Below are 15,067 nucleotides of genomic sequence, written 5' to 3' on the forward strand. Positions count from 1 at the left end.
ATTAAAAAAAGTAAACGAGGTGCGAATTTGTAACTAAAATGATTTTGAATTAAAAACATCTATAATTTGAAGAGTATATATATATATATATATATATATATAGGGAGAGGTTCTAATAAAAACCTAGAGAACTAAAAACCAATCCTAACCCTACATTCTATTTCATCCAATGGTCAATATTGAAAATGGCAGAATTGAAAATAAATGCAAATCAGTTGACAAAATACCAGTAAAAGGGGTAAATTAGGAAAAGAGACATTAATGAAAACCGCTGTAATTAATTACGAAAATACGGCGGACACTTTTTTCCGCGAAAAATCGATTCAGTTCTACTATTTTGAATACAGTTTCATCTTCTCTCTACGCGAACAACTAAACTCTTCACATTCCGTCGATTTCTCCACACTTAGGTTTCTTCGAACATCTCATTACAACAAGAACGAAGACGAAAAGCAAGACTTCGACGATAGAGATGAAGAAAAGCAACTCCGACACTCCAAAACCCTCGTCTTCAAGAAGGGGTAAAACATTTCAAACCCTTGTATTAAAAATTTATATTTTTTATCAAAGTTTGAATATTTTTCATAGATTCAGTGAGTAAAGGTTCGGAATTTCGACATAATTAACTTGCATGTTGTTGAATACTTTTCGACATGAATAAATGTTATCGATGCATGTTCTATTTTAGGGTTTTAAATTTTTTTAATTTACTTTGATCTTGTTAGAATAAGTCAAGTTTTTTTTATATTGTAAGATGTTTTCATTTGTTCTAAATGGATAGCGGTAAATATTTGTGGTCTGGATTATGCAATATGCACTCTAGTTGAATCTACTCGATTCAGTTGAGTGGATCGAGATTCACTGGTTGAATCTATTCGATTCAGTGGAGTGAATCGCGATTCACTGGTAAATCGACTCGATTCAGTTTTTGTAAATCACGATTCAGTTTTGTAAATCACGATTCAGTTGAGTGGATCGAGATTCACTGGGTGAATCTACACGATTCAGTTGAGTGAATCGCGATTCACTAGGTGAATCGACTCGATTCAGTTTTGTAAATCATGATTCATTGTGTGAATCTACTCGATTCAGTTAGGAAATTGAGGGTTTTAAATTTTTACTGTATTTCTTTGTATTGGTACTTTAAATCGCGATTCACACAATACAAGCTCAATCATATATACTCGATTCAGTTGGATGAATATACACGATTCAGTTGAGTGAATCGCGATTCAGTTGACACCATGCATTATTCAAAGACTGGGCTCAGTAAAAAATCAATTGTCATCTGTTTAGCAGGTCTACGATCTAGATCAAAGCACAAACAAAAAGCAGGTGTTGGGATTGTAGACGATGACTTCATCAACCCACCAAATAATCCTGCCGGTGAGGAAACATCAATGCGTACAAGGGATGAAGAAAATGAACAGACCACATTAAGGATGAAGAAGAAAAGGGTTGGTGTACTAAACATCTCGATTCACTTAAGTGAATGTTGATTCACTTCATTGAATCAAGATTCACTAAAGTAAACATATTGCTGTAATAAATATCTTTAAATTTATTTGTGTATTCAATGATGGATAATTTCATCTAATTATATTATATTTCTTACTGAAGAAGGTTGTGAAAAGAAAATATGTGAGCTACAACAGTGACGATGACTACGTCGAACCACCAAATAATCCTGCCGGCGAGGAAACCTCAAAGCGTAGGAGGGATGAAGAAAATGAACAAACCACAAAAGAAAGGAAGAAGATGAAAAAGGTTGGTGTACTAAACATCTTTATTTTTTTTTGGTATTAACTGATGGATAATTCGATCTAATTATGTTTTTTTTTCTCACTGTAGAATTTGTTTAAAAAAAAATGTGAGAGCTGAACCTAAGGAGTTGACTAGGATACGTGTCTCTCCAAAGATATTCTCTGATATGGTTTTGACACTCTCTGACTCACAGAAAGAATGGGTTAGACTAGCTGGTTTTGGAGGTCTTTTAAATTTTGGATTAAAGGAACTGCCTCATATGTTGGGGTACCAGATTCTGCAATCGTTTGACAGTGAATCCGTTGCGCTTAATCTTCCCAGAGGATCAATAAGTATCACAGAGGAAGATGTACATCAAGTTATGGGATTACCTCTTGGCATGAAGGTTATACCAGACTCCAGTACTGGGAAGTCATCATTGGTAGATGCTTGGAGGGATCAATTCAAAGACAGATATGGTTGGAAAATTACTCCAGGGGCTGTGGCTGACAAACTGAAGCAGACTTCTGATGTTAACCTTTTTTTCAAACTGAATTTCTTGGTTCTCGTTCACAACATCATGATCCAGTCGTTTAGCAATCCGTATGTCAACCAACGGATTCTAGTACTTGGTGAAAATGTTGATCAGTGCTGTTCATACAATTGGTGTTCTTTTTTGATTGACTCTATGATAGAAAGCCAACACAAGTGGAAGGTTGACCCGACAAAACAATTCTACACTGGTCCTCTTGTATTCTTGATTGTAAGTCAATTTTATAATATTGATTTATTTTTACATTACTGTAGTTAAAGTAGTTTTACTTGATAATTACTAATTGGTATGCTTAATTTCTTATCTCCGTCTTTCTAGCTGTTCTATGCCGATCGGGTTCTGTTCAAAGGGAGAAGATTGGTTGAGAGAACAACCCCTACTTTTATAGGCTGGACTGACTGGGCCTTGAAGGAAAGACAGTCAGAGGAAATTAGTACAAATTCATTTGGCAAAGGTGCAATTACAGAGAGGGTTGAACTTGCACCTTCATCTCTTCCTACTGGAAACTCACCTAAAAGTGTTGATACAATTAGAAAGGTTAGCCAATTAAGTTGCAAGTCTTTGTTTATTCAATTTAATCTCAAATACAGTAGGAGTGAATCTCTATTCACTTAAACTGAATTTCAATTTATTGGTGTCGCGATTCAGTAGGAGTGAATGTCGATTGAATGAAATTCAAAATCAATTTACTGTAGTGAATCGCGATTCACTACGACTGAATCTCGATAATCGACTCGACTAAAATTGTTTATTCAATTTAATCACAATACAGTAGGAGTGAATCTCTATTCACTTAAACTTAATTTCAATTTATTGTAGTGAATCGCGATTCAGTAGGAGTGAATGTCGATTGAATGAAATTCAATATCAATTTACTGTAGTGAATCGCGATTCACTACGACTGAATCGCGATTCACTACGACTGAATCTCGATTCACCATAGTCAAACTGAAACTATTTTAGTCGACTATGGATTCAGTCAATTTGAATCATGATACAAATACATTGATTGTAATCTCAATCTATTCAAACTTGTCTCAAACCATGTTAATAATTTATGGTGACCAATGTCTGTGATTTTCAAACTACAGGATTGTATTGATAGGGTTCAACGGAGAGCTGCAGAGTTGGAATCTGCAAAAGAAAGATATGATGCTGAGTGTGAGACAATGAGAAAGCTGTTCCCCAATGATAATGAGCTCTTGCAAATTCAACAAAGAGTTTCAAATGTTCTTGTGCAGGGGTGTGGACATCGTGTAAGTACCTGTAACGATGAAACAGCTGAGAGAAACATTGTTGATGATACACCTAACATGAACACAAATGTGAGTAGAGATATGCATGCTTCCCCTGCTGTTGATCCAACATCAGCTGAGATACCACAAACCCAAGTCTCCCCAAATTTTATTCAAGAAGTTGATAAGATTATAGAGACTGTTAGCAAGAAAAAGGATGAAAGACCAGTGAAGCGGAAGCTCAGCGAATGTGGTACCCCACAGACTGAAGAACCTAGTTTTTCTCTTGGCCTAACACAGGATACTGAGAATGAGACAGTGGAAATGGTAGATATTGTTCAGGTTGCTAAACAAGTTGAATCTGAAGTCACTGATGACCCTGTAAAAAGAACTGATAAACAAGTTGAAGATGCTGCTGCAGTAGATGAATGTAAACATAAGAAAGTTGAGGTGACCGAAAATAAGGGAGATGCGGGAAGGAGGAAAGAAAAGAGGATGGTGAAGCCTGCAACGTCTCTTCGGTCACCATGGGTGCAGAGGGTATCTCAGATTACTGCTAGGCAAAGTCAGCTGGAAAGCATCATATGGAATTGGGTACATAGAGAAAAAGCAAGGCATTCAGCTGATGATTCTGATGAAGAAGAGGATTTGTGAGTTCTTAAATCTTATGAATCTATTTTATTTTTATGTGTCAGACTCACTGTTTTTAGTATTTACTCCCTTTATTAAATTGAATATTGTTACTGTTTTTTCAGTGAAGTGGTTTTTAAGTGGAGACAAATTGAATGTTTCTTACTGGCTTTCAAGACTTTCCTTCCTGATGAGGACATTGAGGCAAATTTAATCAGCATTTGGTCCAATATTTTGAACAACAGAGAAAAAATGAAGTCGGAAAATTCTCCTCTTAGATTCTTCTGCAATGTTGAGACAACCGTAAGTATCTTCCTTTATTCTTTTTAAAATAACAATTCAGTTACATCTTATTTAACAAGTTTTATGTTGTACAGTTTTGCAACATTCATCACACAGATGAGGCCAATGATGAATTGAGATACAGTCGTTTTGCTTCCCGGATGGATGAGCAACTTGCTCTGTATCCACATATGAAGTTTAATGAGATTGATATGGTAAAGATTCGAAGATAATATTTTTCTTCTTTAGCCCAATTTTAACTATATCTGTTAAATCTCTGATTAAATTCCACAACCATTAGGTCTTCTTCCCCATAAATGCGTTTGAGCATTTCTACATTGTGTGCTATGGGCTAAAGAATCCAAGTATGGAGCTGATTGACAATAGCAAAAACTGCCCAGACTACAAGGAAAAATACCAAGATCGTCCTGAGGGTTTAGTATGTTTTCCCACCTTTTGTATGTACTTTAAACATTTACTGGCGGAATACAGTAATACATGAATCTGCATTTACTAAATTGAAGCGGGATTCACTATAGTGAAAGCAGATTCACTCCAGTGAAAGCAGATTCACTCTAGTGAATGCAGATTCACTACTGTGAATCCAGATTCACTCCAGTGAATCCCGATTCACTACTGTGGATCCCGATTCACTACTGTGAATCCCGATTCACTACTGTGAATCCAGATTCACTACTGTGAATCCAGATTCACTACTGTGAATCCAGATTCACTACTGTGAATCCAGATTCACTACTGTGAATCCAGATTCACTACTGTGAATCCAGATTCACTACTGTGAATCCAGATTCACTACTGTGAATCCAGATTCACTACTGTGAATCCAGATTCACTACTGTGAATCCAGATTCACTACTGTGAATCCAGATTCACTACTGTGAATCCAGATTCACTACTGTGAATCCAGATTCACTACTGTGAATCCAGATTCACTACTGTGAATCCAGATTCACTTTAGTGAATCCAGATTCACTATTGTGAATCCAGATTCACTATAGTGAATCCAGATTCACTAAAGTGAATCCAGATCCAATTTAGTGAATCCTGAATCACTATAGTGAATCCTGATTAACTAGCGTACGAGAAATCAAGATTCAGTAGAGTTAGAACAGTTGAACTAACTCTATTAAATCCTATCGAGTTAGATCCAATGAATCGTGATTCACTGCAATGGATACTGTTTCCATATAAACAACCAAAACAATTTGTATATTACATTAAACATTATTCTATAATAATTTGGATTTGTTATGTGACACTGATTACTTTTGATTAAACAGCACCAGAATTTTGTGAGATATTTGGCAGACAAGAAACATCACAAGGCGAGTGAAATAATTACATTAACGCCTGACAGACTTGAGATGGAGTGGAGAACGACCAAAAATACATATGATTGTGGTATTTTTGTCATGAGACATATGGAGACCTACATGGGCGGTGGTACAGCAAATTGGAGCTCTGGTTTTCATAGAGAGGGTGTAAGTGTTAAACTAAAAATGTGTTGATAATTTACAGTTAGTCTTCTTACTTAACTGTTGTTCATATCGACAGGAGCGATTAAAAAATCAGCTACATAGACTGAGGTCTATATACTGTTGCCAAATTCTTACTGAACCACCAAATGAATTGGCCAAAGAAGTAATTAGCAAAGCCCAACAGCACCATGCTGAGACTGGAAATATCAAAAAAGAGAAGAGGAAGACCACAAGATGATCTCAAAGAAAATGATAATCTGTAATCACCATAATTTACAATGTTGAAGTTTAAAGTTATTGAGTACATTGTCACTATCTGTTATTTCTAGATTTGTCATAATTTTCAATGTTGAAGTTTACAGTTATTGAGTACTATATAAGAATAGATTTGTCATAATTTCGATTTCAGCAGAGATTGGGAGATATAATCCAATTTTTTATGTAACATACAATAAAATAATCATACTTATTGTGGATTGTATGTATTTAATCTGGAATAACTGTTTGGCCATTATCTTAAGTTGAATCTACTCGATTCAAATGAGTGGATCGAGATTCACTGGGTGAATCTTCTCGATTTAGTTGAGTGAATCGCGATTCACTGGGTGAATCGACTCGATTCAGTTTTAAAACCCTCACTTTCCTAACTGAATCGAGTAGATTCACCCAGTGAATCGCTATTTGAGTAGATTCACTGGAATTCACATGCTATATGAGTAAATCTCAATCTCAATTCAATTTAAAACCCTCACTTTCCTAACTGAATCGAGTAGATTCACCCAGTGAATCGCTATTTACATAACTGAATCGAGACGATTCACCCAGTGAATCGCTATTTACAAAACTGAATCGAGTCGAATCAACCAGTGAATCGCGATTCACTCAACTGAATCGCGTAGATTCACCCAGTGAATCTCGATCAACTCGACTGAATTCGCGATCACTCAACTGAAATCGGGGTAAAATATTCCCATCCAGTGCATATCGATCCCTCAACTGAAAATCCGCGATTTACAAAACATTGAATTTCGAGACGATTTTTATCCAGTAATCGCGAATTCAAACTAAACTGAATAAAGAAAGTAGATTCACTCCAGTTTTAATCTCGATCCCCCCTCACTGAATCGACGATAAACTTCAAACTAGCAAGTGGCAACATTTGCATAAATCAGACCCCACCTATTTTTCCACTCCCATTTAGACAACTGAATCGATTCAATTGCAATCCAATTTTCCCCTCCCATTTACCAACTCCCATAAAAATGTTTTTTTTTAAGAATGTAAAGCGTAAACCAAGATAATAAGTTTCCCATAATGGCTTTCATTTTTTAAATACTGAATCTATTCCATAAAGTTAAAAAAAAAACATTAAGATCCCATGCCACACCTAATTCAAGTCATTCCATTTTTAATCTCATAAAATTGTTTGAGCAATGGTTCCCAGCCGCTGCCTTCCGAACAAGAGACCTGAAGACACGATTGAAAATAGCAGCTTACTTGGAACCGTTTCCCTCGATGAAACGAGAGCCTTTGAAAGAACGATGAAACGATGAACGGAGCTGGTGGACGATTTTTGTCCCTGAAAACGAGGCTGAAAAAAGATCCTGAAGGACGATTGAACGAGATTTAAGCTGCTCGGAAAAATTCAAGATTGAGCTGGTGACGATTGGCACGAAGCCCTTTTGATATTGTGACTGTTTGGGTTTGCTGAGTCCCGTAAAGATTGCATGCATGGGAAATGGAGAAACTCAAACAGAAGCAATTTAATTACCTTCTCTTTGTGCTGTTTTATTTACCAGAAATACCCCTCATACCAGTTTTTAATCCAGCAATTGGATGATCTAGATGCCAATGAGAGAAAGTTTTTAGTTTTTTTAGGAATAAGCAGGTTTTCGTCATTTGAAAAAACATCTCCCCTAATAAATATTCATATATTAATATATATTATAATATATATATACGAAGAAGGAGAGAGAAGAGAGAGAGAAATAAGTGAGTAATCCCCTTTGGTACCAAAACAACAAATTTTTTGCCTTAGTTAAGTGAATGTTTGTCACATCCGTAATCCCACACCTAACTCCCATGTGAATTTATTCCCAATATTGAATGATTGGAGGCGATTTTTTACACATATCCCAAAGGCATCCTTTTTTTGCTTGGATTACCAAGCATACCATAAATTTTTCTCATTATATTATATATATATATATATATATAAATTAATTAAATATTTAAATAATATATATATATATATATACCAATTTATTTTAAAAAAAAACAATTGAGGTTTGTGATATGGACCAGGTAATTACTATACCCGGGTAGGACGAGACAAAGAGCAGGGCCGGCCTCACTTTACGTTTCCACGGAAGCGATAAGGTGAGCAACGTGTCGGTTTAGACTTTAGAGTTAGACCCTTGCTGAATTTGTGAATCTTGTTTTAATATCTTTGAAGAGAGAGAGAGAGAGAGAGAGAACAAATCTTGATTTCACATAGAGAATGTTGGGTAGCATGTAAACAAAAGCGTTGCATCTAAAATCAGGATGGATTTACATATAATATTATTCACATTGATATTACATGATGCCATTGGATTTGGATCATTACGTAGTTTCCGTTAATAAACAGAGCTGTTTAACGTACAATGAAAAAACCACCTAATTTTGTTAAAGTTAACAAAAGTTCACTATCATAAATAATGTCAACCCTACAAGAGGAGCAAATTTGCAAGAAGATTGAAGATTTGAAGGAGTGACAAGCAAATATGGAGATTTAATGGACTGGATCGAAATTATGGATGATCCAAGGGTGTGATATGTAACTACTCCAATAAAATAATATGACAGAATATATCCATTTAACAAGAAAAATAACGAATTAATACAAAAAAACAGTACATTCATACTAAGACTCTCGCTTTCAGACACCCAGCTGTCCTAAACAATTTTCCTAATAATAACAGCATTTAAAAAAAAAAGTTAAAAAAACAAAAAGAAAAAAAAAGAACGCGGCCAAATTACGACTGCGGCGACGAACTACTCTCCATCGACCCCAACAACAACAAGCGACCTCTTCGTCTTCTTCCCCTTGACTTCTCTCTCCCTCTCTCTAAAAACGGCCTCCGTTTCCATCATTCGCTAACATAATTCCTGTCTCTTCATCTCTTTCTACTGCATCACTCAATGAGCCTCGTCGAACTCTCTCTCTGGCTCTTTCTGCCATCTCAATCTTAGACCTGTGCTGCTTACTTCTTCTTCACATAAGCTGGGGCTTGTTATCTCACCATCGGTTCTCCGACACAGTTCGGCGATGGGCCGAATCGAGATCCACCGGCCTCCCGGCGGTTGGCCGGAACGAGAGCAACAGGTCGCCGATTACTACGGCCGCCGTGCTGCCGGCCACGACCGCGGACGCCGACGCCTCCTCGATGGAGGCGATCAGGAGCTCACTTTCTCCGACGGCAACGCCACGGTTCGCGTCAACAGCTTGGGATTGTAAGCGAAGTTGGAGCTTTTGGTTTAAAGTTTTGATTTTTATTGGACCGGGTTGAATTGATTTGGGGGTTGTGCTGGCCTTTTTTTTTCTTTCTTTTTTTTTTGAAGTTTGCACTATGCGGTGGTTGCTTTGGGGACTCCGAATGTGACGTTTATGGTGGCCTTGGATACTGGAAGTGATCTGTTCTGGGTGCCCTGTGACTGTGTTAGCTGTGCTCCGACGAGCTCCGGTACCAATGGATTTGTATGTTTTGTCTGACTTATTCCAATTTTTAGTGTTTTTAGTATGCAAGTCTGGTGCTTTTTGGGGATAGAGCTTGCTCAGATGGATTTTACTGACTTTGGAATGATTTTAATCTTTGTTTTAATAACTAAAAGTGATTATGGTTGCTTTTAGAGTATAAAATGATTACCCGATTGTCGTCATAACTTCAGAATTTAATTTTGGTGTAATATTGTTAATTTGGAATATGGATTCTGGATATGAGTTGCCACCTCTTTGACCTATACCGAGATATAGAAGTGGTGGCGGTCGAGGGATGTACTTTCATACTCTAATATGCCTCCATAGGTTGAGTGTCCTTTTTTATGGGTCGGAAAATTGGCTCGCAGAGCAACACCTTTCTATGAGTTCTATGTTTGCATATTTAAATACCAGCGTAGCTATAAAACTTTCCATTTTGTGGGGGCATATGACTGCACTTCAGTACTTCTTCAGTAACTGGGTATCAGTCTCAGTAGTTGTACTTGGAGTATCCCTTCAAGAGTATCATGAGGATAGTTTCTGGTATGACAACTATGTAGTAGTTATTTAGGCAACCTAATCTAGAATCTCTACGCCATCTTCACAAGGAAAATTTATCAATAGAATTTTAATATGCCATAGAGATCTTTTCACTTCTGGTTCTCAAACTGGAAATTTCATGAACTTTTCATGTTTTTATGTATGTGCTTCTCTTCAAACCTTTCGGGGTCTCATGTACATGTTCTTATTTGGATCTTATCAGCTTCAAGAAGTTTGGATACTTCTCTGTCAATAACCTTACATTCATGTGAATAACTAAGCATGCCTTAACATATATTATTCTTAATTTCTTGGTAGGATCTCATAGTAAAATAAGTGGCCATTTATATAATAGTGCCATATATGGAGTAATTGTGTTGATGACCACTGTTTAGAAAGATATATTACACCGCTATTCAATATATATGAACTTTCTTTAACAATTTAGTCTTCTTTCGCTTGAAAAGATAGGTAAAGCAATATGGTATAGAGCAGTATAACTTATGATAATTCAATAATATTAAATAATCAGTTTGAAGAAAACTTCAGCTTTTCTTTATTTTATAGGACTGTAGCTGTACGTAGGAGTTGGTTATAGGCTTAAGACTTCTACTTTCTTGCAGTTACTTACTTATGATGTGAACTCATCTGGGACATAATTTTAGGATCACTGTGCTATGAAGTTTTATGGCTTAATAGAAATATGCTTGTCTCATTGGCGGTTTTACTCGCTAGAATTGTTATTTGACATTCTAGGTTGTCTTTTCTTTTTAAAGGTTTCTTGAACTATCTGTGGTATCATGCACTGGTTGATGTTCCTTATCCTTTATTTTACGCCAATTGACAAAATAACTCTAGTTCAATCTGCAACAAAAAATAAAGCCACGTACTTTCTTTTCCAGCATTTCATTATTGCTAATTTGAGTGTGCGTAGCATCTAATAAGCTTATGTTGACAGGATTTTGATTTCAGCATCTATAGTCCTAATATGTCTTCGACAAGCCAAGGCATTCCTTGTAGCAGCAACTTATGTGAGCGGCACAGGTGTTCTAAAGACAGCAGCCAATGTACTTACAATGTTGAATATGTGTCTGACGATACATCATCTACTGGTGTTTTAATTAAGGACCTCTTGTATTTGACAACAGAGGATACTAGTTCTAAAGTTGTTAAAACGCCAATTGTTTTTGGGTATGATGCCTTATTATCACACTAACATTCTAGAAAGTTCTATCTAGGTTTATTTTGCATCATATCTAATCATTTGTGCATTGAATTGTACAGTTGTGGAATGATTCAGACTGGTTCCTTTCTGGATGCTGCAGCTCCAAATGGCCTTTTTGGGCTTGGTATGGACAAATTATCTGTTCCTAGCACCTTATCTAGTTCTGGCATCACATCGAATTCATTTTCCATGTGCTTTGGTCGTGATGGTCTTGGGAGAATTAATTTTGGGGACAACGGAAGTTCAGACCAAGAAGAGACACCAATCAACACCAGGAATCTACAGTGAGTAACCTATTTGCTTCTTGTTGCTTTATAGTTGAACTTACTCTTTTTTTCTCCCCCTAGACTCTCATATCTACAAGGGTAACCGGTAATCCTAAGATTATTGATTGTAATTATACAGGTGAGCCAGGAATCTGTTTATTTTCACCTAGAGTCTGCATATCTACGAGGGTAACTTTGAGATTACTGATTGTACTTACATGGGTGATCATGGAGCCTGTTTATTCTTTCCTTCTCAGAGTTACCCATGTAGATACGATCAGTAATCTCAAGGTTACCGTGTACATTTGCAGAGACGGGTTACCCATAAAATACACCATACCTCTGGGTTCCTGAATGTAACTAATCTTGTTTTCTATATTCCTGAAAAGAAACCTTATGTTACTTTCCATAATTGGTCCTCAATTTTTTTTTTGACAGCCCCACATACAATATCAGCCTTACTGGAATTGGTGTAAGGAACATTTCCATGGAAGTAGGTTTTAGTGCACTTGTTGACTCGGGTACATCTTTCACCTACTTGGCTGATCCAGCTTACTCAAGTCTCGCAAAAAGTGTAAGTAACTCCTAAGATATATCAGTTTATCTGGAATCTAGTATAAAGTAATAACTTTGCTATTTCCCCGTGTCAGTTCAACTCGCAAGTACATGATAAGCCATTCACAGCTGATTCCGATATCCCTTTTGAATATTGTTATCAGATAAGGTCATTTTTCTCAAGCATTTGAAAGTTGCTTTTGATTTGATGTGACCTTGAGGCCAATAAGTAATTTGATGAAAATGTTATGGTTGCAGTTCCAATGAGTCTATGGTTCAGTTACCTGATATAAGCTTTACAGCAAAAGGTGGAAGCCATTTTCCTATCAATGACCCAATAGTTCTCATCTCTAACGAGGTATGTTTACTTCTCTATACAATATCAGCATTTTATAAAACTATAGTGCACTTATTGACATTCTTAGCTTCTGTGATTTTCAGAAGAAACGTCAATTCATCTATTGCTTGGCTGTTATCAAGAGTACACAACTGAATATAATTGGACGTAAGTCTCTTCGTATTTACTAACTTTGCAACAGTTTTCTATATGGCTTGGTAGTACTCTACAGTTGTGTCAATGATACTGATACCTTTTGCATCACAGAAAATTTCTTGACTGGCCTTCGTGTAGTCTTTGATCGGGACAGAATGATCGTGGGTTGGAAGAAGTTCGACTGTAAGTCTACTTGTGACTTGGCAAAAAAAAAGGATAAATTTATAAATAAATAAAAAAAACTCCCCTGGACTCTGTCATTTTGCACAAAACCCCTAAACTTTATAAAACATCAACCCTCACTCCCATAGTTCAATAATTACAGCAAAATTCCCTGTTTTCCATACCCCCCCCCAAAAAAAAAAAAGGGAAAAATCACACATCTACCCACCCAAAACCACTATTATGTCAAAATTTCACTAAACTCCCCTGAATTGTTGAAAATTCTCATCAACGGAATGAACTGGTAGAGTAAAAAGTATGAACTCTGCCTTTTTGTACATTTTACGCGTCCTTTTCCAAAAAGAGTAATTATACAATTGTAGGGTAAGCAACTTAAAGTAATTGTACCTTCAATCATGGTAAGACAACTTCAGGGGGTTTTTTCTATAATTTATAAAGTTCAGGAGGATTTTGTGCAAAACCCATCAGAATTGCGGAATTTGTGACTTTTACTTGTAGACCTATCTCAACAATCCGAAGTCACATCACTTCTCTACAGGTTATAAAGTCGAGGATTCCAACCCTCTTCCAGTGAATCCACGAAATTCTTCTGCAACTCCTCCGAGCATTGCTTTTAGCCCTAGCAGTTACACTCCAGAGGCGACAAAGGGGAAAGGGCACAACGGAACTGAAGCCTCAGTTTTGACACCGGGGGCTGCAAGTAGCCACTCTTCACTAGTGAACACCTTGGCGAGCACCATTTTACTACTGCTTCTGCTCCCTCTGTCCATTATTTGATCATTCATTGTTGGCAGCTGATTATAGAATATAGAGCTTTTTTATTTCGATTTTCCTCGATCACCCTAGTTAGGTTTTAGGGTCAGCGATACAGTATAGAGGATCCCATCTTTGGCATTTCATAGATTTATTTTTTCTCGTCATTTGTTTTGTGTTTATTGGATGCCAGTTTTTTTATTGAGTGCAGAAGCTGGCTGTATATATAAAGTCATGTACGCTGATTCTTTACCCTAAATATATTTTTGTATACAGGTTATATGAAAAGTATTTATATTTGACATATTTTGGTATCTTATACATTACAGCATATACTTTATCCATTGAGAGTTTCTAGAGCTATTTGTACGAGTCATGTCTGTCCATCTTCTTTTCCCCTTAATTTGCTTAACATAATTGAGAAATTCGGTGAAGGGTTAACTATGCATGGACCCCTTGTACCATCGCCCAATTGTGGATAGACCCCATTGCAGTTCTATTCTTGCAGCCAGACCCTCGGATTGAATCTTGTTCGCCTCTTCTATCAGGAGGTCTATTTGTCGAAACTGTTCTCTTTCTCTGAGGGTGAAAGAACGTTTTCACTCAACAAAGGATTTTTCACGAGTGGAGTTTTTATACAATGGGTCATCAGGATTTGAAATTTTGAGATTATATTTGGAGAATTCCACTCGATCAACACAAACCTGGCGTCGGTTAACTCATAAGCAGTCTACAAACTGCAGCAAGAAAACTTTATATTTCCAAATTACGGTACCCCCAGGATCCTCATCGATGAGCATCCAAAAGAGTTCACAGTATTTCCGCTAGAGAGAATGCAGAATTAAACAATAGCAACAGGTTTCAGGGTCTTGCTATCTGATACATGACCATTATCAGCGCTAGGATTTCAATTGTCCAAGTTGTTTTCTCAGTGCTCCTCATCAAGGGAAGAGATGACTCCAAGCTTGTCAGGAGTAGAAATAGACCGAGTTTCTCCGTGATTGCTATCATCATCTTCCTCGTGGCCCTCTGGAGATGAGAAGTCCAAGCATATGCCATCAATGGTTTGCTCATATAATGGCGATGATGGATCTTGAGTTGCGAGTTGGTGATACTCAACAAGCTGATGAAGGCATTGGTTTTCTCTTGTGAGGTTCGCGTTCTCGTTTGCGAGTCTGGACTTCTCTGCCAACAAAGCCTCCATTTGGAGCCTCACCTACACAAATAAGCCATAGATCAGTACCATAGATCACATTTGACAATTCGAGTGTCGTCTCTTGAATTGACAAGCCTGGCCTTCTGGAGAAAAGCAGGCGCAAGGGATGCAGGCGACATGAACCCAAGCAATGAATTCAAAAGATTAAACGATGA

At 36.9% G+C, this 15,067-nt stretch overlaps 3 protein-coding genes across 3 annotated transcripts in view; 2 read left to right on the forward strand and 1 right to left on the reverse strand.

Annotated features, from left to right (window-relative positions):
* On the forward strand, nucleotides 402-5,045 carry LOC109839378. The gene is made up of 10 exons (XM_020407805.1): nucleotides 402-521; nucleotides 1,300-1,457; nucleotides 1,621-1,767; nucleotides 1,958-2,506; nucleotides 2,615-2,833; nucleotides 3,388-4,181; nucleotides 4,287-4,464; nucleotides 4,539-4,658; nucleotides 4,745-4,882; nucleotides 4,992-5,045. Exons 1-10 carry the CDS (start codon nucleotides 473-475, stop codon nucleotides 5,043-5,045), a joined length of 2,406 nt encoding a protein of 801 aa, XP_020263394.1. The 5' UTR covers nucleotides 402-472.
* On the forward strand, nucleotides 8,719-14,017 carry LOC109839379 (aspartyl protease family protein 1-like). The gene is given in 12 exon segments (XM_020407806.1): nucleotides 8,719-8,753; nucleotides 9,208-9,275; nucleotides 9,278-9,437; nucleotides 9,546-9,681; nucleotides 11,180-11,412; nucleotides 11,506-11,730; nucleotides 12,151-12,286; nucleotides 12,363-12,436; nucleotides 12,526-12,625; nucleotides 12,709-12,772; nucleotides 12,872-12,943; nucleotides 13,482-14,017. Coding segments are annotated over 12 exon segments (1,542 nt in total). The 3' UTR covers nucleotides 13,721-14,017.
* The window catches only part of LOC109839531, a 3,344-nt gene continuing 2,687 nt past the window's right edge, over nucleotides 14,411-15,067 (reverse strand). The window contains exon 5 of the mRNA XM_020408007.1: nucleotides 14,411-14,912. Within this exon, the coding sequence (XP_020263596.1) occupies nucleotides 14,625-14,912 (288 nt within the window). The 3' untranslated portion in view covers nucleotides 14,411-14,624. The remainder of the gene's footprint in view (nucleotides 14,913-15,067) is intronic.

The sequence above is a fragment of the Asparagus officinalis genome, chromosome 4 (assembly GCF_001876935.1).
Source record: "Asparagus officinalis chromosome 4, Aspof.V1, whole genome shotgun sequence".
NCBI lineage: Eukaryota > Viridiplantae > Streptophyta > Magnoliopsida > Asparagales > Asparagaceae > Asparagus > Asparagus officinalis.